The sequence below is a fragment of the Oncorhynchus clarkii genome, chromosome 2 (genome assembly GCF_045791955.1).
Source record: "Oncorhynchus clarkii lewisi isolate Uvic-CL-2024 chromosome 2, UVic_Ocla_1.0, whole genome shotgun sequence".
In the NCBI taxonomy this organism is placed as follows: Eukaryota; Metazoa; Chordata; class Actinopteri; order Salmoniformes; family Salmonidae; genus Oncorhynchus; species Oncorhynchus clarkii.
The window spans coordinates 86,548,631-86,571,504 of NC_092148.1; the positions used below are offsets into that span (position 1 = coordinate 86,548,631).

The window sequence follows — 22,874 nt, forward strand, 5'->3', positions numbered from 1 at the left end:
ATACCCACGTGGGTGATTGAAAGATGAACCGAGGTCGGTCGGGCGTGGTAATACACCTTTTTATGAAAGTTAGTTGCCAATCACCATATAAAGTCCAAAGAAGACAAATCCTGGAAGGAGATGACTAGAAACGATTTGGTTGACCGTGTGGAGTAATTGTCGGAGTAGAGGACCTTGTGCATTTCAGGTAAACTAACCAAAATGTTTATATCCCAGGACAAATTAGCTAGCAACAGCAAGCTAGCTATCTAAATTGCCATAAATGTTCATGCTTTTCAACCGGTCCACAAATGTATATAGTTGGTTCAGAGTTTGTTTTGATATTTCAACCTGCGTGTCGTGATCGCGTTTGGTGCATTGTGGACAAAATACATTTTCGCACAAAGGCATGCGCGAGCCCGGTTTGGGGATGGCGAGCGCGGTTTGGGTACGGTGTTACGCCTACTTCAGACCACTTGTAGAACAGCTAAGTGCATCAGCTGCTTTTTTTTTCCTCCCGCGTCGTCACTTTATACACAGAAGATAAACATAAACCATTTGATTCTATCAGTCTCCCTGTGACCACCGATAACATCAGATCAACGTTGACTACAAATACAATGTTGCCTAAGGTCTTAGCAATTGATACAATCGACACATAAAAACATTAAAGTAAAATCCAGGATGACTGCATTAAAATATAAACAGTAGGCTATAGGCATTTTTCAATCATATTTAAATACATTTCATGTTCGGTCAATTGAGTTCCTTTTCGCTACTTGTAGGCTACAGTCTAATTTGCCTCAATATATTTAATGATGTCAAATCAAATGTGTAGCCTAACATGGTGTGCCAAATCGGTGATTTAACGCATTTCTATTGGGTAAGCATTAGAATAAACCACAACATTTGCAGCCACAGGTGGTAATCACGCTCTAGGAGCTGATCCGTCGTAAGTATTGTGAAATAATGCTAATGTTAAGGTAAGATTTTAATATAGAGAGCTGATCCGAGAGCAGCGTTCCTTTCTTTCGATCCCATCAGTATCAACACATACTCCCAACGATGCACTAAGTGACCGTTCTCTCTGCGTGGCGTTTTGGGAAACGCATGCTACATCTTCAACCGTTGTAGGAAAGATGCATCGTTAAAAAACCTAAGTTCCATCGCTTTCAGGAAACCGGGCCTAAGATATTTCTACATGTGCTTTTTAATGCAGTTAGAGTCCTGACAGGGCTATCACATGTACTATATAGGGCCTGGTCATAAAGCCCTGACAGGGCTATCACATGTACTATATAGGGCCTGGTCATAAAGCCCTGACAGGGCTATCACATGTACTATATAGGGCCTGGTCATAAAGCCCTGACAGGGCTATCACATGTACTATATAGGGCCTGGTCATAAAGCCCTGACAGGGCTATCACATGTACTATATAGGGCCTGGTCATAAAGCCCTGACAGGGCTATCACATGTACTATATAGGGCCTGGTCATAAAGCCCTGACAGGGCTATCACATGCACTATATAGGGCCTGGTCATAAAGCCCTGACAGGGCTATCACATGTACTATATAGGGCCTGGTCATAAAGCCCTGACAGGGCTATCACATGTACTATATAGGGCCTGGTCATAAAGCCCTGACAGGGCTATCACATGTACTATATAGGGCCTGGTCATAAAGCACTGACAGGGCTATCACATGTACTATATAGGGCCTGGTCATAAAGCCCTGACAGGGCTATCACAATGTACTATATAGGGCCTGGTCATAAAGCCCTGACAGGGCTATCACATGTACTATATAGGGCCTGGTCATAAAGCCCTGACAGGGCTATCACATGTACTATATAGGGCCTGGTCATAAAGCCCTTACAGGGCTATCACATGTACTATATAGGGCCTGGTCATAAAGCCCTGACAGGGCTATCACATGTACTATATAGGGCCTGGTCATAAAGCCCTGACAGGGCTATCACATGTACTATATAGGGCCTGGTCATAAAGCCCTGACAGGGCTATCACATGTACTATATAGGGCCTGGTCATAAAGCCCTGACAGGGCTATCACATGTACTATATAGGGCCTGGTTGGGTTGAATATTCTATTCATGGGTCATATTGTATTGTAAACAGATCAGTCATCTGTATAAATGTAAGAACTGGAATATAAAGACTAAGATTGATGCTAATAATATTTGTAATAAAAAATATATTATAAACATAATGAGAATGTGATTTTATTCCGTCCCAAAAAGCTGGTACAGAACTAGCACTGTATAAAGAAGGATTATAGTGTGGAGCACCAGTTGTTACATCACTTTTATTACCAAATAGAAAATAAGATGTAAATACACAAAAATATGCAAAGTCTGTATGATCAGGTTGTTTACTACTGGGCCAGAAAGCCAGTGGTAGTGGATGACAGAGTAAAGAAATGACAGCTGGACATCTAGAGTAACGACGGCAGAATTCTCTTTTCAAGTCTGAAATCTAGAACAGCATTGAAACAAGCCAATCAAATTAGAACGCTTCGTTTTTTTTCTTCATATTTTCTTCTATGACCTCCCCAAAGCAGTGGTGACCAACTGGTCGATCTCTAAGGCATTTCTTGTCAATCTCAAACATTTATGTAAAAAACAATATATATCTTGCGTTTGTATAATTTTTTTGTCTTACACTGTTGCCGGTAGGTGCACTTGATTCAGCTGCCCTGCACGCCGGGTAGGCGAAGTGTTTCAATTTTGAAACATTTCATTTGTCTGAAGATACAAACTCTGCCTTCCCGGCGGGCCTGCAGAGCAAATGAAGTGCACTACAGGCCTACCGCTGGCCAATCGGATGGCTCAGATGACCGTGTCTGCAGTAACGTAGCAGGCGTGAAGGAAAGCTACTGATACTGAGAGATTTCAAAACCATTAGGAGAGAGAGACTGAGAATGATGCGAGTCCAGATCCGCCATCAGCTGGATGACAGTGTCCTTTTTGGTCCGTGTCAGCGGAGGAAAGGGAGAGTACAGGGATGTTGAGAGGCCGACTGCTGAGACTGACCATCAGATACAGGCCCCATCAGCCCAGTAAAATTATTTATTATTTAAATATGCTCACTTAGCTTCGACTCACAAGTAATACAACAACTGATCTATATTACTGTGTGATCATATAGCTTACCTCAAATTTTGAAATATATATTTTTTAAATGATCCGAACAACAATGCGTTGGCAGGGAAATTAAAGCGAAGCCAATATGCAGTGATAATGTATTGGGCCTATAGCTTACTGTACAAACCTCATTGCTACAGAACTGTTTTTAATTGGTTAATGTATCACAGGCTTAGGTTTTTTAAGTTATATTTAGAAAACATCTGAGTGGTAGATCTGGACTTGCATTTCGACTCAGAAAAGGTTGGTGAAAATAAAACACTTATTCTAAATTAAGCATGTTTTCAATAAAATCAAGTAACTTTTTTTTTGTGACCAATTATTTTTAGGTTAAAATGTTACTTGAATGTGAATGTTTCCCTCTTATTGACACAGTATTGAGAGAATATCACACAGGGTCACAATGTCTATACCACTGGCCAAACTCCACCTCTGGTCCATCAATCCTGGCATGTAGTAAGGGCATTTGTGGTCCCCCCTCATGTTGATGGTTGGGGCTTTATGACCTGGTCCAGCTCTATGATGAAGTGTCGGAGGTCGTCAAGGCAACGCTCCCTGATCTCAATCAGGTTGTCCTTCAGAGGGTTCTGAAGCATCTTCTCCAGACTGGGCTCCTTGATAACCAGCATCTTTACCACCGTGCCAAATGTCTCGCAGTCCTGCTTGTACCGCTGCACACACGCACAGAGACACACACACAAATCCCTACATTAGAAATGTAGCCTATACAAACCATAGTCTGCTGTTCTAAAACACCTCACAGTCCAACATTAGCAATGTATACAAACCCTCCAGTGTGCACTGTACTGAAACATAGTAGAAAAACATCCTAATAGGGACATTGATTAACCACCATAGAATCAATAACATGAAGTACAAAGACAGTCATTGACTGCATAACAAACGCACCACCAAATGTATATATATATTTTTTAAATGTAACCTTTATTTAACTAGGCAAGTCAGTCACATGAACCAGGAATAAAGCACATTCAGAAGCAGGAGAAGCTGGCGTCACATTCAATGAATTGTACAATGTGCACTGACACCTTCGCTTCAAAGTGTTCTTTAATAGCTGTAACAAGTAGAGAACACTCAGGTTCAGACCTACTCCTCGTTCCAACACTTTACTGTGAACTTAATGAACCCACATTTTCTGGCAAGTAGGTGTATTCACCGAAACAGGTGTGTCCAACCTTCCATTGGAACAAAATGGAGCGAAGTTGTTCTATTAGCAGACTGTTAGCGGTTCAGTTCCTCCACATGGTAACTAACAGACTCATGTCCAGCAGGCAGCTCTGGTTTTACAGCCTGCCACACTAGAAAGGGCTGATAACCTCTCTATTAAGCCAGGGCTAGAGTCCCAACCAGATGCTAGCCCACTGGGCAGTAGGTCTGTATCACCTGGGGGGGGGGGGGGGGGGGGGGGGGGGGGGGGAGCGTTGTGTGTGTTTGATCCCTTCTGGAGGACAGCACTCTAGCTAGATCTGGAACGAGTGGTTTTCACACCAAATTGCCTTTTGAAGTGCCCTCAAGAAAGAGAGGGAGCAGTCTGGGACATGGGTTCAGCTCTAGAGATCAGCTCCAAGCCTCCTCTGAAGTTCCCTAATAAGTGCCCCATGAAGTTCCCTATAAAAGTGTCCTATGAAGGAGGGCACAAGGGCATAGAAAGCAGTCTGGGTCAAGGGTTCAGCTAATATAATCCTGCCAGGCCCCCTATGCTCGCCCCACCCTAGTGGGACTTCAGAGCCAAACAAAAACCCTCCATGAAAGTTGACTGGAGCCTGCTGGCGGCGGCCCACACTGTGTGAACTTTTAAAACCAATGAAACCTTCAGCCCACACTGTGTGAGCTTTTAAAACCACTGAAACCTTCAGCCCACACTGTGTGAGCTTTTAATACCAATGAAACCTTCAGCCCACACTGTGTGAACTTTTAATACCAATGAAACCTTCAGCCCACACTGTGTGAACTTTTAATACCAATGAAACCTTCAGCCCACACTGTGTGAGCTTTTAATACCAATGAAACCTTCAGCCCACACTGTGTGAACTTTTAATACCAATGAAACCTTCAGCCCACACTGTGTGAACTTTTAATACCAATGAAACCTTCAGCCCACACTGTGTGAACTTTTAAAACCAATGAAACCTTCAGCCCACACTGTGTGAGCTTTTAAAACCAATGAAACCTTCAGCCCACACTGTGTGAGCTTTTAATACCAATGAAACCTTCAGCCCACACTGTGTGAACTTTTAATACCAATGAAACCTTCAGCCCACACTGTGTAAACTTTTAAAACCAATGAAACCTTCAGCCCACACTGTGTGAACTTTTAAAACCAATGAAACCTTCAGCCCACACTGTGTGAGCTTTGAATGACGTTGTCGTTGGCGATTGACTCCCTGAAAGAATTACAATAACTAAAACACTGGCTTAATTCAACATTACTTCTAAGTCACTAAAGAAGTTACTGTATGTGCGGTAGTCCCTCCCCAATTTTTTTTTATTTATTAGTGGCAACTGTTCTTTCCAGTGGTAAAATATGCAGGAATAATAGACTATAATGGCTTTGTCAGACAGTCTCATTCTCTGCGTCAATTTCCCAAAACAGCAAGAGAGTCCTTTGACCTATTTCTCTCCAGTAGTGATCTAATTAAGTCCCAGGAAGCTTCGTTAAGAGGTAGGACTGTGTCATGTCATGTTCCATTTTGGAAATCTGGGCTGTAGTAGTCTTTTCTACTTTAGAATAGTTTAAGCAAAGAAAATGCTTAATTTTTAAAAATGTTATCTTCTGACTGTGCAGGACAAAATATATCAAGTGAGTTGAAAGCCATAAAGAAGAGTTGTAGAGTGCAGAGAGGTCTAAGGACAGCTGCCTGTCAGATAATCTGGGTTGAGGAGGAAGTGGGTTTGACCCTAGTATAAATCAGGCCTTGTTGCAGGACACCTTCGGCTACGAGACCGTCCGCTATGAGCAAAGGGCATGTGTACATGTACGTGTGTTCAAGCCAAACCAGCCAATAGAGCTTTACATAGATAACCTCCTAAAGCCCGTATTTATTTCAGGCTGTGATGGAAGTCTGCTGGACCTGGCAGGTACGGTACAAATAAAGGAGAGGATGTGATGTTTATGGTGTTCCTGTATCTCACAGGTTCAGAACAGAAACTTTTAACACTACAACCGCTAAACTATGGCCACTAGCACAGGGCTGAGGGCTCTTAAGATGAGGGAGGACCATTATTGTTTTATGAGCGTGGCCTTATTTCTATTACAGCATATTGGATGACTGTCATTCATATTCCATTCACCCAGCTCAATGAAAACATTGATCGTTTTAGGCTACTTACTAGATGATACTCAAATTATACCTATACCCATCATGAGGTTGCTACAACCTAGTCAATTAATGAAAGTTTACAACGTAGGTGCACAGGTCAAGAGACACTTGAGTAATCAAGGTGACAGACATTGACACATTCAATATCGCCTTGCACAATCTTGCCTTCATCTAGCTGATCTAGGGTGTAATCATAAGTCCAACAGTTGCAAACAAGAGTTTCGATTTGGCAAATTTAGGTATGTTCATCCCAGTTTCGTTCTGCTTGCTTCCGTTTAAGAAATGCTTTTCAACAAAAATCGGCGGAATAAATACACCCCTGATCACACGCAAACATAGTTCACTTTCATAGCAGCTCCTCGCATCTACGTGCTCTCCTCCTCTCACCTTTTCCCTTCGCTTGTGGACTTCAGTGCACAACACATCCGTGACCCAACGGAAAAATCTAACCGCTACACACAGCCTACATCGTCACCATATTAGCTAACATCAAGTCAACAACATAGCTACTAGAACTACCGCGTTAGTAAACCAGCTACAATCATGCAGTACAGTGTACAGTTTGCAACCAGTTTATCAGTTACACCGGCGGGCCCCCGGTTGCAATAAATTTATAAAACCAAAAGCTAACATTGACTTGGAAGTGTTTGAGTGTTGGATAGCCATAATCAGCCGAGTGTTTGAGTAGGCTAAACTAACTAGCTGCATTCGCTAGCTAAGTAAGTAAAAAATATGAAATATAGCTAGCTCTTTCTCTCTCGCTTCTCTAGTTCTGAAGAAATGTAATTTGTTCAAAACTGTTCAACTACTGTCTTTCTCTCTCTTGATTCAACTACTCACCACATTTTATGCACTGCAGTGCTAGCTAGCTGTAGCTTATGCTTTCCATACTAGATTCATTATCTGATACTTTGATTGGGTGGACAAGTCAGTTCATGCTTCAAGAGCTCTGATAGGCTGGACGACGTCCTCCGGAAGTTGACATAATTACTGTAAGTCTATGGAATGGGGTGAGAACCACAAGCCACCAAGATTTTGTATTGAAGTCAATGTACCCAGAGGAGGACGGACACTAGCTGTCCTCCGGCTACACTATCGTGCGACCCTACAGAGTGCTGCTGAGGCTACTGTAGACCTTCATTGCAAAACTGTGTTTTAATCAATTATTTTGTGACGTGAATATATTTAGTAATGTTTTATCTAAAAAGGTTCAGTAAGGCCAAACTCAATTGATCAAATATTTGTTTTCTTTTATTCTTTCTTATGTGTCTAAAGGGGTCCTAAAATGTTATAGCTAAATGATCGTTAGTATGACCATCTTAAAACAATTCCATATGTTAGCTTAGTAGAACAGGACAGAAGTTAGTAGTAGGTTCTTAACACTACAACATCTAAACCATGGCCACTAGCACAGGGCTGAGGGCTCAATGGCCAAACAGTAGGTGAGACTTCAGTTGGGTGGGCCAAGTCAAGTCATGGAGGACCACAGTACCTTCAAAGGTCAGTGGAATAATAGTATGTCTAACCTGAAACAATGAGGATGAAAGTAGGCCAAGACGCATGGGAAAGTTCACCCTATTATATCAAATAAAACAAATATACACAAGGCGTATCCTAAGCACATATTCTAAGGTTTTGCTCATTAACTCAGTAGTCTAAACTGATCTTGTAGACTAGGACGTATATGGTATCAGTGACGCCACATTCAACTGGGAATTCCTACATAAGACCTGTCACACCTGATACCACCTGAGGTATTTGAAGGGTCAACTGGGGCAAGCAAGGTAGGGACGGTTAAGTGAAATTATACACACTACAGCATACTCTCCTGAAAGAGACTAAATGAGGAGTCTCTTCTCTGCTGTATATAGCTGCTAATTAAGAGTAAATTCAAATAAGTGCAGTTTGTGCCTCCAGCCTCCAAACGTCTCAAGGTCTCCCACATTCTCTCTCCCCATTTTCCAGTCCACCCCATCGTTTTAGCTCTCTCACTCAGTCTCTCCATTGCCCTGAAAATACCCTCTCAGCTCAGCTAGCTGCAGCATGCCGAGGCAGTTAACACAGCCAGTTATCTGCTCATTCCCGCATCCCTAACCCACATTGTGCAGGCCTGCAGGCTGCTCTCCGAACTGGAGCAGAACTGCAATGACCTGCAGAGGTGTGTTGCTGATGTAGATAAGATTAATGAACACATACGTGGGTTAGATTCTAGAAGGTCAATTCTACAAGATTCAAGAGTAAATCGGCCCTCAAATTGAAAACGTTTACCCAAGAAAGGTATTAACCAAAGTGCTGCAGTATAGAGCCAAAACAACAACAAAATGGTCACTGTCCAAATATTTTTTGGGCTCACTGTAAGTGGTCTTATTTGTAAAACTAATCAAACACATGGTCAAGACAAAGTACAACAAAACAAACTAATACTGTAAAAATGTCAGAAATATAACCGACAGAAATATCCTGAATGTGGGAGATGTTAGCCTTCGAGACTGATGCTTCAGAGGCTCGGCACACTTTATGCAAACGGATGACTCAGGGCGCATGCAGTATATGAATATCGTTTTGTCACAAAATGGGAGGCTCTTTGTAGTGCATAGTCCTGTCGTTGTTGCTTTCGACAAGAGTTTCGTTCCGCTCAAACATTGTGACAGAGCAAACAATTCATTGCCCAGCGGTAGGGCTCTATATTTTACCACCCTGTGGCAACAATGGAAGCAGGAAAATTGTCTTTTCTCCTTGTTCTCTTCTGGCACAAAGTTTTTGTTTCACAAAATAATTTTGTCGTGGTTCCCAATCAACTTCAAAAATCACAACTTCAAGATCGCTCCAGCTTGGTTTAGCTTGGCATTAGACTGCTGCATCAAATAAGCAGACTATTTTGCATTGATAACCAAATACAAATCTTTGTGACTGTTCAAACAATAAACCAAACAAAATTGCAGGCTTAGAATTCCCCCCAAAATTGTATTATTTAAAAAATATATATATAACTACGTGATTCTGGGCTATTTTGAAAAGGTAAAAACCATGTGCTTTTTTCTCTGAGGAAAAATAACATTCTATTTTTAGCTGATATGGAAGTGAATACATTCAAGCAGTACATTAAACTTAGATCATTTTGTAGGTTTCACAGACAAGTAAAATGATATTTGCCAGAGCATATTATTTAATTATAAAATCAGATTATTTCACATGGAGCTGTGTGAAGCTAAAAGGCTAGCTAGCTTGCAAGCTATGTTTAGCCAGCTCGCTGGCAAGAGAAGAGAACGTGATTCTTTTTTGCTTTCACCACAAATGTGAGAGAACCTCTGCTATCGTCCCCTTGTGAATGATGCTATTTGGGATTCTAGCAATGCATGGACCAGTGAGGTATCATGTGACCAAAAGGTGCATGCTGCTTTAAAAACACGGACTCTGCCCAGGCTCACTCCCACACATAACATGACGTATGTGATCTCAGGATCAGCCTTTAATGTCTGTAGGCTGTGTAGCCCATCATGTCACCCGTAGCCACCGGTTCACATAATGGCAGTGTTGGACTAACACCAACCACAGGGAAGTGTGGCCAACTTCACATGTGGCCAACTTCCTCTTTAAACAACTTTCGTCTCCTGGTCAGTTTCAGTTTCTACTTTATTCTGAAACAGTTTGATCAAATAGGGAAACAATGAATACAGGCTGAATTTAGGATAGGTTTGATCACTACACCGTGCTACAAGAGTAACTTGTTAATTTACCTTCAGAGAGGGTAAGCTTATTTGTGAAGGAGAGAAAATTGTTCCAGGTTTGAAGATGCATAAAGAAACAAGTAGCATGAACGTGACAAAAGGAATGCTGTCACATCTCACAGTACCCACCAGCTAGGTAAGGGAGCTCTCGAGCGGCTAGATGTTCTTTACCATTCGGCCATTAGATGTGCCACCAATGCTCCTTATAGGACACATCACTGCACCCTATACTCCTCTGTAAACTGGTCATCTCTGTATACCCGTCGCAAGACCCACTGGTGGATGCTGATTTATAAAACCCTCTTAGGCCTCACTCCCCCCCCCTATCTGAGATATGTACTGCAGCCGTAATCCTCCACATACAACAGCCTTGCTATGTTGTTGTCTTTTGGTCTCTATGTAGTGTTGTGGTCTCTCTTGTCATGAAGTGCGTTTTGTTGTATATTTTTATTTTGAATCCCAGCCCCCGTCCCTGCAGGAGGCCTTTTGGCAGGCTGTCATTGTAAATAAGAATTTGTTCTTAACTGACTTGCCTGTTTAAATAGAGGTTAAATAAATCAAATAAAAACTGTTAACACCAGTCTGATTATGTTTGCCATCTTTCAAAACAGGAGATCTTTCCCTAAGGTTTTTCCCCAAACTACAGTGTGCGTTGACACTGATTACATTTTCCCTTCATTAGGTTCCTATATACAATCTTCTAATCTACATGCTTTGAAGCTTTAAAAAACTATGCGTGAGAATGTTAAAAAAAATAAGGCCTTGTGATGAACAATTAACTCAAAATGAATGATTTCCCTTGACAATACTGCAGCTTAAAAAAAACGTTCTTAATTCTGTATGTGTGTGAGGAAGAGCGTCATGGCGCATTAACAACAATACAGAGTATTTAGGGAGTAGCGTTTCCTCAAACTTTACTCTGAACACAGAACAGAAGCGGTCTCTTGTTACTTCACAAAACAGGAAGTTTTAACATGCACGTGTGTGTGTGTGTGTGTGTGTGTGTCTTTCCTCCCTACCTCCCAGCGGTGGGAGACAGGGGCCGATCTCCAGACCTGATACTGGAGGTAGGGCCACACAGGATGGGCTGAGGGCTTCAGAGTGGGGAAGTAAGGAGGTGAAGGGGGACATTTGGAGCAGACGTGGAGGTCTGGATTATAGGGGTATGTTGTTGTGTGTTTGCTTGCTTGTGTGTCTGTATGCATGCATGTACAGTGCCTTCGGAAAGTATTCAGTCCCCTTGAATTGGTCCACATGTTGTTACGTTACAGCCTTATTCTAAAATGGATTTTAACAAATCTAAAATCCTCAGCAATTTACACACAATAAATAAAGACAAAGTGAAAAACTGGTTTTTAGATTTTTTTGTGTGCAAATGTATAAACAACTATTTATTTAAGTATTCAGACCCTTTGCTATGAGACTCGAAATTGAGGTCAGGTGCATCCTTTTTCCATTGATCATCCTTGAGATGTTTCTCCAACTTGATTGGAGTCCACCTGTGGCCAATTCAATAGATTGAACATGATTTGGAAAGGCAAACACCTGTCTATATGAGTACCCACAGTTGACAGTGCATGTCAGAGCAAAAACCAAGCCATGAGGTCGAAGAAAAACTGTCCGAGACAGGATTGTATCGAGGCACAGATCTGGGGAAGGGTACCAAAATAATTCTGCAGCATTGAAGGTCCCCAAGAACACAGTGGCCACTGTCATTCTTAAATGGAAGGAGTTAGAAACCACCAAGACTCTTCCTTGAGCTGGCCGCCCGGCCAAACTGAGCAATCGGGGAGAAGGGCCTTGGTCAGGAAGGTGACCAAGAACCTGATGGTGCCTCTGACAGAGCTCTAGAGTTCCTCTGTGGAGATGGGAGAACCTTCCCGAAGGACAACCATTATTGCAGCACTCCACTTATCAGGCCATTATGGTAGAATGGCCAGATGGAAGCCACTCCTCGGTAAAAGGCACATGACAGCCCGCTTGGAGTTTGCCATAGGCATCTAAAAACTCTCAGAGCATGAGAAACAATATTCTCTGGTCTGATGAAACCAAGATTTAACTCTTTGGCCTGAAAGCCAAGCGTCACGTCTGGAGGAAACCTGGCACCACCCTTATGGTGAAGCATGGTGGTGGCAGCATCATGCTGTGGGGATGTTTTTCAGCGGCAGGGACTGTGAGACTGGTCACACAGCCAAGAAAACATAGGAGTGGCTTCGGGAAAAGTCTAATTGTCATTGAGTGGCCCAGCCAGAGCCTGTACTTGAACCGCATTGAACATCTCTAGAAAGATTTGAAAATAGCTGTGCAGCATTGCTCCCCATCCAACCTGACAGAGCTTGAGAGGAACTGCAGAGAAGAATGGGAGAAAGCTTGTAGCTTCATACCCAAGAAGACTCGAGGCTGTAATCGCTGCCAAAGGTGCTTCAACAAAGTACTGAGTAAAGGGTTTGACTACTTATGTAAATCTAATGAGTTTTTTTTATGTCAAAATGTCTAAAAAACAGTTTTTGCTTTGTTATTATGGGGTATTGTGTGTTGATAGATGAGGGGGAAAAACAATTTAATCAATTTTAGAATACGGCTGTGACGTAACAAAATGTGAAAAAAGTCAAGGGGCTTGAATACTTTCTGAAGGCACTATGCACGTAAGTGTAACGGATACAGATTTGGGGGTTTTGTCTGTAGAGGCAGAGAGGCAGGCGGGCAGAGAGGTAGGCGGGCAGAGAGGCAGGCGGGAAGAGAGGCAGGCGGGCAGAGAGGCAGGCGGGCAGAGAGGCAGGCGGGCAGAGAGGCAGGCGGGCAGAGAGGCAGGCGGGCAGAGAGGCAGGCGGGCAGAGAGGCAAGCGGGCAGAGAGGCAAGCGGGCAGAGAGGCAAGCGGGCAGAGAGGCAGGCGGGCAGAAAGGCAGGCGGGCAGAGGTCCTGAGTTAATAAGGGAAGTGTAGTAATGAGTGGATGTAAAGTGGAGTAATGAGTGGATGTAATGACTGGAGGGCCTGATACACAGAGGACATTATTAAAACAGCCACGTAATCAGCCTGGGCTGACTGCAGACCGGACTGGAGCAGCATAAAGGGAATAGGCCTCCATTTGGGACGAGGCCTCCATCTCAGGGACTAATAGGGGAGAAATGTATATGTTTAGGTTACAGTGATAGAAATTATGAATGGAGGGACTCTTCAGAAAATAACTGCCAGCCATTTTGGTTTCGATATTCAAATTCAGCTGAATAGTTTCTCTGATACTTCATCTAGTTTCTCTAACCCAAAATGTAATAGTAAAAAACGGTTTAAAATATGTAAGCTAAATCTTAAAAGTGTAGTACCATCAATTAAATATAGGCTTATGAGATCAAGGATTGTCAACTGCTAGGTTGTTATCTGACTGATTTGATTGTATTTTTTAAATTCTGCTAATGTAACACAGGAGCATTTCAAGAGGAAGTTACTGGATCTTAGCATAAATAAATGTCTCGGTTTTCTCATTTGCTTTCCTAGCCCGTAATCCACATATTACGTAAATAAGGCTAAAGCAGTAAAGTAGGGTACTATAAGAACATCGACCCGACTGACCCCACTGAGTACACAAATCATACGGAGTCTATTTCTAGTCCTCATCCCTCACTGCAAATGTGCTCATTCAACAGCCACCTCTGAAGCTCAGGACAGGATACAGGGATGAGTGCCCGTGGCTCAGGGGTGGTAAGAGGCGGCCTCTTCCATCCATGTGGAGGTAAATAAACAGCTATGGACTGAAACAATCACACTAAATCAGTGTAGGTCTGAATCTCATGCCAACTCCAACCTAAGTCAAAGCACCAGCCACGACCCTATCCCCAGCCCCGTCTGCCCCAATCTATCCCCAGCCTCAGCCTCAGCTCCAGTCACATCTCTATCCCCAGCCTTAGCCCTGTACTCCAGCCTCACCCATCCCTGTTTCTGTTAGGTCTGGTGAGTTTGGCTTGGTGTTCCACACTGTAACAGATGTTACAAGCCAGTGCCTCTAACCACAACTGCTGCTGTGACCTGGTTGAGAAAGGACAGGGTAAGCGTTTGTGTGTTATCTCTGCGTAAGAGTGTGTGCGTGTGTGTGTTCACATAATACTAAAAGAAGTACCCACACCGTGGGTGGCCTGCCTGAACACTGCAGGGCCATTCCTGCCCTGGTTTAACAGGAACAGATAAGTGGTAGTGTAATGCAGTGTGTCTGTGTATAGAGGGAGGCCTGGGCAGGCACACTGAGAAGTCCTTTCTGCCAACTCATCCTCCTTCTCTCTTTGTCCCTCTCGCACTCAAATGAAAACGACATGTTCCTGAGACACCATATACATGCAATAGGGTTTCAGAGAGCCATTAATCCAAATGGAGGAAAGGATTAGGACTAGAGATAGCGACACTACCACACAGCTAGCAGAGTATTAGCTAGCAGAGTAGCAGAGTATTAGCGTATTAGCTAGCAGAGTATTAGCTAGCAGAGTATTATCTATCAGAGTATTAGCTGGCAGAGTATTACCTGGCAGAGTAGCAAAGTATTAGCTAGCAGAATAGCAGAGTATTAGCTGGCAGAGTATTAGCTGGCAGAGTAGCAGGTTATTAGCTAGCAGAGTATTAGCTAGCAGAGTATTAGCTGGCAGAGTAGCAGGTTATTAGCTAACAGAGTATTAGCTAGCAGAGTATTAGCTAGCAGAGTAGCTGAGTATTAGCTAGCAGAGTATTAGCTAGCAGAGTATTAGCTAGCAGAGTATTAGCTAGCAGAGTAGCAGATTATTAGCTAGCAGAGTAGCAGATTATTAGCTAGCAGAGTATTAGCTAGCAGAGTATTAGCTAGCAGAGTAGCAGAGTATTAGCTAGCAGAGTATTAGCTAGCAGAGTAGCAGACTATTAGCTAGCAGAGTAGCAGAGTATTAGCTAGCAGACTATTAGCTAGCAGAGTAGCAGACTATTAGCTAGCAGAGTAGCAGAGTATTAGCTAGCAGACTATTAGCTAGCAGAGTAGCAGAGTATTAGCTAGCAGAGTAGCAGACTATTAGCTAGCAGAGTAGCAGACTATTAGCTAGCAGAGTAGCAGAGTATTAGCTAGCAGATTATTAGCTAGCAGAGTAGCAGATTATTAGCTAGCAGAGTATTAGCTAGCAGAGTATTAGCTAGCATAGTAGCAGAGTATTAGCTAGCAGACTATTAGCTAGCAGAGTATTAGCTAGCAGAGTAGCAGAGTATTAGCTAGCAGAGTAACAGAGTATTAGCTAGCAGACTATTAGCTAGCAGAGTAACAGAGTATTAGCTAGCAGACTATTAGCTAGCAGAGTAACAGAGTATTAGCGTATTAGCTAGCAGAGTATTAGCTAGCAGAGTATTAGCTAGCAGAGTAGCAGAGTATTAGCTAGCATAGTAGCAGAGTATTAGCTAGCAGACTATTAGCTAGCAGAGTAGCAGAGTATTAGCGTATTAGCTAGCAGAGTATTAGCTAGCAGAGTATTAGCTAGCAGAGTATTAGCTAGCATAGTAGCAGAGTATTAACTAGCAGACTATTAGCTAGCAGAGTAACAGAGTATTAGCTAGCAGAGTAGCAGAGTATTAGCTAGCAGACTATTAGCTAGCAGAGTAACAGAGTTTTAGCTAGCAGAGTAGCAGAGTATTAGCTAGCAGAGTAACAGAGTATTAGCTAGCAGTTGGGAGTCATTAGATAGTGGGACCTCTTACCTTCTCGATTTCCAGCGCTTTAGCTGCGATGGCTTGAGATCGCCGTGTCTTAAAGTTGTCCTGCGTCTGCTCCGTCTCCTCTGTGGCCGACACCGTCTCCTTGACCGACACCGTCTCCTTCGGCCCCGCTAGCAGGGCTGGCGTGGGGACACTCTCCTCCTGGGAGGGCAAATGTTAAAGGGTTAGTTAGAGTACCAGGCAGGACACCGCAGGCTTAACAGATTCTGGTTTTAAATTCAAAGCATCACTGATTAGTCAACATGGTTGTTGCTGTAGTTTTCATGTTGTTCAGCACAACAAAACACCATTATGCATCTCAACAGTAATCTAGAACGTTAAGACCTTTACAACTTTGATCAAAGACTGTCGACAGCCAAAGATGAAGGCCCAAGCCTACAGATGTCAACCAATCATCATACTGCATCATTTAGTGTCAAAAGGAAAAAGAGAAACAAAACAATTTGAGCGAAAGGAAGCCGTTTGTTACCATTGAAAACCAACAACTTGTGAAACACCCATTACTTTCAGTTTACAAGATCCAGAAAGCTTTCATCCATGGCAAGGAAATGGGTCATGCATGGTGAACAGTCTATAGTGACCTGGGTCAGACTACAAGGAAGAGACAGGCCATATAATGTACATCAACTGTCCCTCTGTGATGTGACTTTTAGAATAACCTACACAGGGATCTGGGACATATCCCATCCTCCATGACAAGGCAATGTTAATGAATTGAGTTTCCAAAGAAAGGTACTAAAACATGTTGGAAAAGACAGATGACAAAATTATTGTCTATAAGGTAAAGGCCTGTAACTACGTATTGTCTGTAAGGTAACAGCCTGTAACTACGTATTGTCTGTAAGGTAACAGCCTGTAACTACGTATTGTCTGTAAGGTAACAGCCTGTAACTACGTATTGTCTATAAGGTAACGGGCCTGTAACTACGTATTGTCTGTAAGGTAACGGGCCTGTAACTACGTATTGTCTGTAAGGTAACAAACAGCCTGTAACTACGTATTGTCTGTAAGGTAACAAACAGCCTGTAACTACGTATTGTCTGTAAGGTAACTGCCCCCATTGAGACCAGCGTAAAAGAGGGGTGGGGGGGGGGGGGGGGGGTCACACACACTCCTGTTCAGGAGTCTTATGGCTTGGGGGTAAAGCTGTTGAGAAGCCTTTTTGTCCTAGACTTGGCACTCTGGTACCGCTTGCCATGCGGTAGTAGAGAGAACAATCTATGACTGGGGTGGCTGGGGTCTTTGACAATTTTTAGGGCCTTCCTCTGACACCGCGTGGTGTAGGCAGCATTGCCCCAGTGATGTACTGGGCCGTACGCACTACCCTCTGGAGTGCCTTGCGGTCGGAGGCCGAGCAGATAGTGATGCAACCGGTCAGGATGCTCTCGATGTTGCAGCTGTAGAACCTTTTGAGGATCTCAGGATCCATGCCAAATCTTTTTAGTTTCCTGAGGGGGAATAGGCTTTGTCGTGCCCTCTTCACGACTGTCTTGGTGTGTTTGGACCAATCTAGTTTGTTGTTGATGTGGACACCAAGGAATTTGAAGCTCTCAACCTGCTCCAGTACAGCCCAGTCGATGAAAACTAAACATGCGGTGTTCGCCTTAGCAATCTCACTAGAATAAAGACCTCCTCCACTCCTGCCATTATTGAAAGAGATCGTGATACCTCACATCTCAAAATAGGGCTACTTAATGTTAGATCCCTCATGTCAAAGGCAGTTATAGTCAATGAACTAATCACTGATCATAATCTTGATGTGATTGGCCTGACTGAAACATGGTTTAAGCCCAATAAATGTACTGTGTTAAATGAGGCCTCACCTCCTGGTTACACTAGTGACCATGTCCCCCGTGCATCCCGCAAAGGCGGAGGTGTTGCTTATATTTATGATAGACGTTTTCGTCTTTTGAGCTTCTAGTCATGAAATCTATGCAGCCTACTCAATCACTTTTTATAGCTACTGTTTACAGGCCTCCTGGGCCATATACAGCGTTTCTCACTGTGTTCCCTGAAATCCTATCGGAACTTGAAGTCATAGCAGATAATATTGTAATTTTTGGTGACTGATATTCACATGGAAAAGTCCACAGACCCACTCCAAAAGGCTTTTGGAGCCATCATCGACTGAGTGGGTTTTGTCCAACATGTCTCGAGACCTACTCACTGCCAGTCATTCTCTGAACCTAGTTTTGTCCCATGGAATAAATGTTGTGGATCTTAATGATTTCCTCATAATCCTGGACTATCGGACCACCATTTTATTACGTTTGCAATTGCAACAAATAATCTGCTCAGACCCCAACCAAGGAGCATCAAAGGTCATGCTATAAATTCTCAGAGATCAAAGATCCCTTGATGCCCTTCCAGACTCCCTCTGCCTACCCAAGGACGTCAGAGGACAAAAATCAGTTAACCACCTAACTGAGGAACTCAATTTAACCTTGCGCAATACCCTAGATGCAGTTGCACCCCTAAAAACATTTGTCATAAGAAACTAGCTCCCCGGTATACAGAAAATACCCGAGCTCTGAAGCAAGCTTCCAGAAAATTGGAACGGAAATGGCGCCACACCAAACTGGAAGTCTTCCAACTAGCTTGGAAAGACAGTACCGTGCAGTATCGAAGAGCCCTTACTGCTGCTCGATCATCCTATAACTAAAAAGCAGCATTCCCCAAGAGAGGATGGCTTTTACTTCAGCAGTGATAAATTCATGAACTACTTTGAGGAAAAGATCATGATCATTAGAAAGCAAATTACGGACTCCTCTTTAAATCTGCGTATTCCTCCAAAGCTCAGTTGTCCCGAGTTTGCACAACTCTGCCAGGACCTAGGATCAAGGGAGACACTCAAGTGTTTTAGTACTATATCTCTTGACACAATGACAAAAATAATCATGGCCTCTAAACCTACAAGCTGCATACTGGACCCTATTCTAGCTAAACTACTGAAAGAGCTGCTTCCTGTGCTTGGCCCACCTATGTTGAACAAAATAAACGGCTCTCTATCCACCGGATGTGTACCAAACTCAGTAAAAGTGGCAGTAATAAAGCCAAACCTTGACCCAGAAAATATAAAAAACTAAATCGGCCTATATCGAATCTCCCATTCCTCTCTCTCAAAAAGAAAAGCTGTTGCGCAGCAACTCACTGCCTTCCTGAAGTCAAACAATGTATATGAAATGCTTCAGTCTGGTTTTAGACCCCATTATAGCACTGAGACTGCACTTGTGAAGGTGGTAAATTACCTTTTAATGGCGTCAGACCGAGGCTCTGCATCTGTCCTCGTGCTCCTAGACCTTAGTGCTGCTTTTGATACCATCCATCACCACATTCTTTTGGCGAGATTGGAAACCCAAATTGGTCTACACGGACAAGTTCTGGCCTGGTTTAGATCTTATCTGTCAGAAAGATATCAGTCTGTCTCTGTGAATGGTTTGTCCTCTGACAAATCAACTGTAAATTTCGGTGTTCCTCAAGGTTCCGTTTATATATTTTACCTCTTGGGGATGTCATTCAAAAACATAAATGTTAACTTTCACTGCAGATGACACACAAATCAGAAACTTTGTCCAAAAATGATGCATCCATGCTTTTGTTACTTCTAGGTTAGACTACTGCAATTCTCTACTTTCCGGCTACCTGGATAAAGCACTAAATAAACTTCAGTTAGTGCTAAATACGGCTGCTAGAATCCTGACTAGAATCCCAAAATTTGATCATATTACTCCAGTGTTAGCCTCCCTACACTGGCTTCCTGTTAAGGCAAGGACTGATTTCAAGGTTTTACTGCTAACCTACAAAGCATTACATGGGCTTGCTCCTACCCATCTTTCCGATTTGGTCCTGCCGTGCATACGTACGCTACGGTCACAAGACGCAGGCCTCCTAATTGTCCCTAGAATTTCTAAGCAAACAGCTGGAGGCAGGGCTTTCTCCTATTGAGCTCCATTTTTTGGAATGGTCTGCCTACCCATGTGAGAGACGCAGACTCGGTCTCAACCTTTAAGTCTTTACTGAAGACTCATCTCTTCAGTAGGTCATTTGATTGAGTGTAGTCTGGCCCAGGTGTGTGAAGGTGAACGGAAAGGCTCTGGAGCAACGAACCGCCCTTGCTGTCTCTGCCTGGCTGGTTCCCTTCTCTCCACTGGGATTATCTGCCTCTAACCCTATTACAGGGGCTGAGTCACTGGCTTACTGGTGCTCTTCCATGCCGTCCCTAGGAGGGGTGCGTCACTTGAGTGGGTTGAGTCACTGACGTGGTCTTCCTGTCTGGGTTGGCGCCTCCCCTTGGGTTGTGCCGTGGCGGAGATCTTTGTGGGGTATTCTCAGCCTTGTCTCAGGATGGTAAGTTGGTGGTTGAAGATATCCCTCTAGTGGTGTGGGGGCTGTGCTTTGGCAAAATGGGTGGGATTACCTCCTGCCTGTTTGGCCCTGTCCAGGGGTATCATCGGATGGGGCCACAGTGTCTCCTGACCCCTCCTGTCTCAGCCTCCAGTATTTATGCTGCAGTAGTTTATGTGTCGGGGGGGCTAGGGTCAGTCTGTTATATCTGGAGTATTTATCCTGTCTTATCCGGTGTCCTGTGTGAATTTAAGTATGCTCTCTCTAATTCTCTCTTTCTTTCTTTCTCGCTCTCTCTCGGAGGACATGAGCCCTAGGACCATGCCTCAGGACTACCTGGCATGCTGACTCCTTGCTGTCCCCAGTCCACCTGGCCGTGCTGCTGCTCCAGTTTCAACTGTTCTGCCTGCGGTTATGGAACCCTGACCTGTTCACCGGACGTGCTACCTGTCCCAGACCTGCTGTTTTCAACTCTCTAGAGACAGCCGGAGCGGTAGAGATACTCTCAATGATCGGCTATGAAAAGCCAACTGACATTTACTCCTGAGGCGCTGACTTGTTGCACCCTCGACAACCACTGTGATTATTATTATTTGACCATGCTGGTCATTTATGAACATTTGAACATCTTGGCCATTTTCTGTTATAATCTCCACTCGGCACAGCAAGAAGAGGACTGGCCACCCCTCCTAGGTTTTGGCCTTTCAAGGGAGTTTTTCCTAGCCACCGTGCTTCTACACCTGCATTGCTTGCTGTTTGGGGTTTTAGGCTGGGTTTCTGTACAGCACTTTGAGATATCAGCTGATGTAAGAAGGGCTATATAAATAAATTTGATTTGAGTCTAATTATGCAATGAAGATGACGAATTGCCATTTTACAATCTGGTGCTGGCAAAACATTAGTCTTCGGAGATTGTTCTAGCTTTTAGGAATAGTGTAACGCTACTATGCTAAATGGTATGTTCTACAGGTATAGTAGAGATACAAACACTGATCGTATCAAGTGGATGTGAGGGGGGTTCATTGAATTAAGAGCAACTGTAGTCATGTAGTTACATAGTCATGCAGCCCCACCTTGATTGCTACATAGCTTTTTGCTGATCCGTCTAGGGAGGTACTTCTGGTGTGGCTTAGCAACCTGGGCTTATCTGTGGAGAAGAGGAAAACAGAGAGAAACTAAGAAGCATTTAAACAGCAGCAATGTGAAAGAAAACAGGATGGCGGTAAACCAAATAAATCAGGACCACCGACCGCAGTTCAACTCCATTTAAATCCTCTCAGTATTTAAAAACATATTGGGGAACTACCACTTATTCTCTCTAGTCATCGACCAGGTGATCGTTGCACCAGTACAGTTAACAACAGATAAGACGAGATGCTATGGGACTGTGGATAAGCACAGCACAGACAAATCGTTGGTTATTTCACGTTCTCTCGTTGGAATAGCTCACCCACAGCGGTTGACAAGTTCAGCTGTGACTAAATTGAAAATATTGTGCTCCGTCGGCTCCAATTAGTCTATAAACAACAAATATGGACGGGCTGGTGGGTTTGTTTCGATTTAAGGAATGTCCCATGGCGATGAGACTGAGACAAAGTGAAATTAAAAACTCTTCCTTCCAGGACGTTTCTTTTCCAACCGAGCTAAACAGCTCTCAGGTTGTGAGACTGACTGAGACACCAAGCAACACGTGTGGTTCCTTAGTTCAAACTGCAGCAAAATTAGAAGTCAATTATTTAAATGTTGGATATCCTCTGATACTATTAACAGATGTTTCTTTGAACAAGAAATCATGTATATTTAGGTAAATGTAGGCTATTTGCAATGTTAGAAGAGTCGCACCGACCTAAGATAGAACTCTCTCTCTAGGACAGACCATGTGTGTGCGTTGTGAAGAGAACCTGGTAATGTGATATGACAGTCACTCACCAGACACACTGAACTAGTGGACAAGAGGCAGCCGCGCAACAAATTATTGGTGACCAATGGATCTGCAGATAACAGATAATGATGAACTGCAAATCCAGAAGAGGAGCATCCAGGAGTGGTTGTGTTGGGTGTGCTGCTGTATGTGCCTCGTCGTGCTCTGACATTTATTAGTTTGCTAGCCAGCTAACTAGCGATTAGCGGCTAACAAGATTTAGGCCCAACTTGCTAAGAGAAGACAAACTAGCTGTTTTCAGATGTAAGAAACACACACAAAAAAAAGTGTAATTACAAAACGCAAGTGGATTTATATTAAGAAGCAAAGTGAAAACATCATTGATGTCATCAACCTCACTTGCACAAATTGTATATAGACTTTTTCTATTGTATGTTTGTTTATTCCATATGTAAGTCTGTGTTGTTGTTTGTGTCGCACTGCTTTGCTTTATCTTGGCCAGGTCGCAGTTGTCAATGAGAACTTGTTCTCAACTGGCCTACCTGGTTAAATAAAGGTGAAATAAATCACCCAATTTTTTTTTTACCATGCAGACCGAACGCAAGTGTCTCGTGGTCAAGCAACAATAAATGTCCTCCTTGAGTGACAGGGGGTGGGGCTAGGTCTGGAAAGCGGCATGGAGAGAGAGCAGAGAGAGGAGAGAGAGAGAGGACTCAAGTAGCC

General features: G+C 43.4%; 1 protein-coding gene across 1 annotated transcript in view; it reads right to left on the minus strand.

Annotated features, from left to right (window-relative positions):
* Window positions 1-2,204: 2,204 nt before the first annotated feature.
* The window catches only part of LOC139375422 (uncharacterized), a 36,727-nt gene continuing 16,057 nt past the window's right edge, over window positions 2,205-22,874 (minus strand). The window contains exons 9-11 of the mRNA XM_071117200.1: window positions 21,343-21,416; window positions 15,908-16,066; window positions 2,205-3,812 (exon numbers count right to left, since the gene is read on the minus strand). Of these exons, the coding sequence (XP_070973301.1) occupies window positions 3,621-3,812; window positions 15,908-16,066; window positions 21,343-21,416 (425 nt within the window). The 3' untranslated portion in view covers window positions 2,205-3,620. The remainder of the gene's footprint in view (window positions 3,813-15,907; window positions 16,067-21,342; window positions 21,417-22,874) is intronic.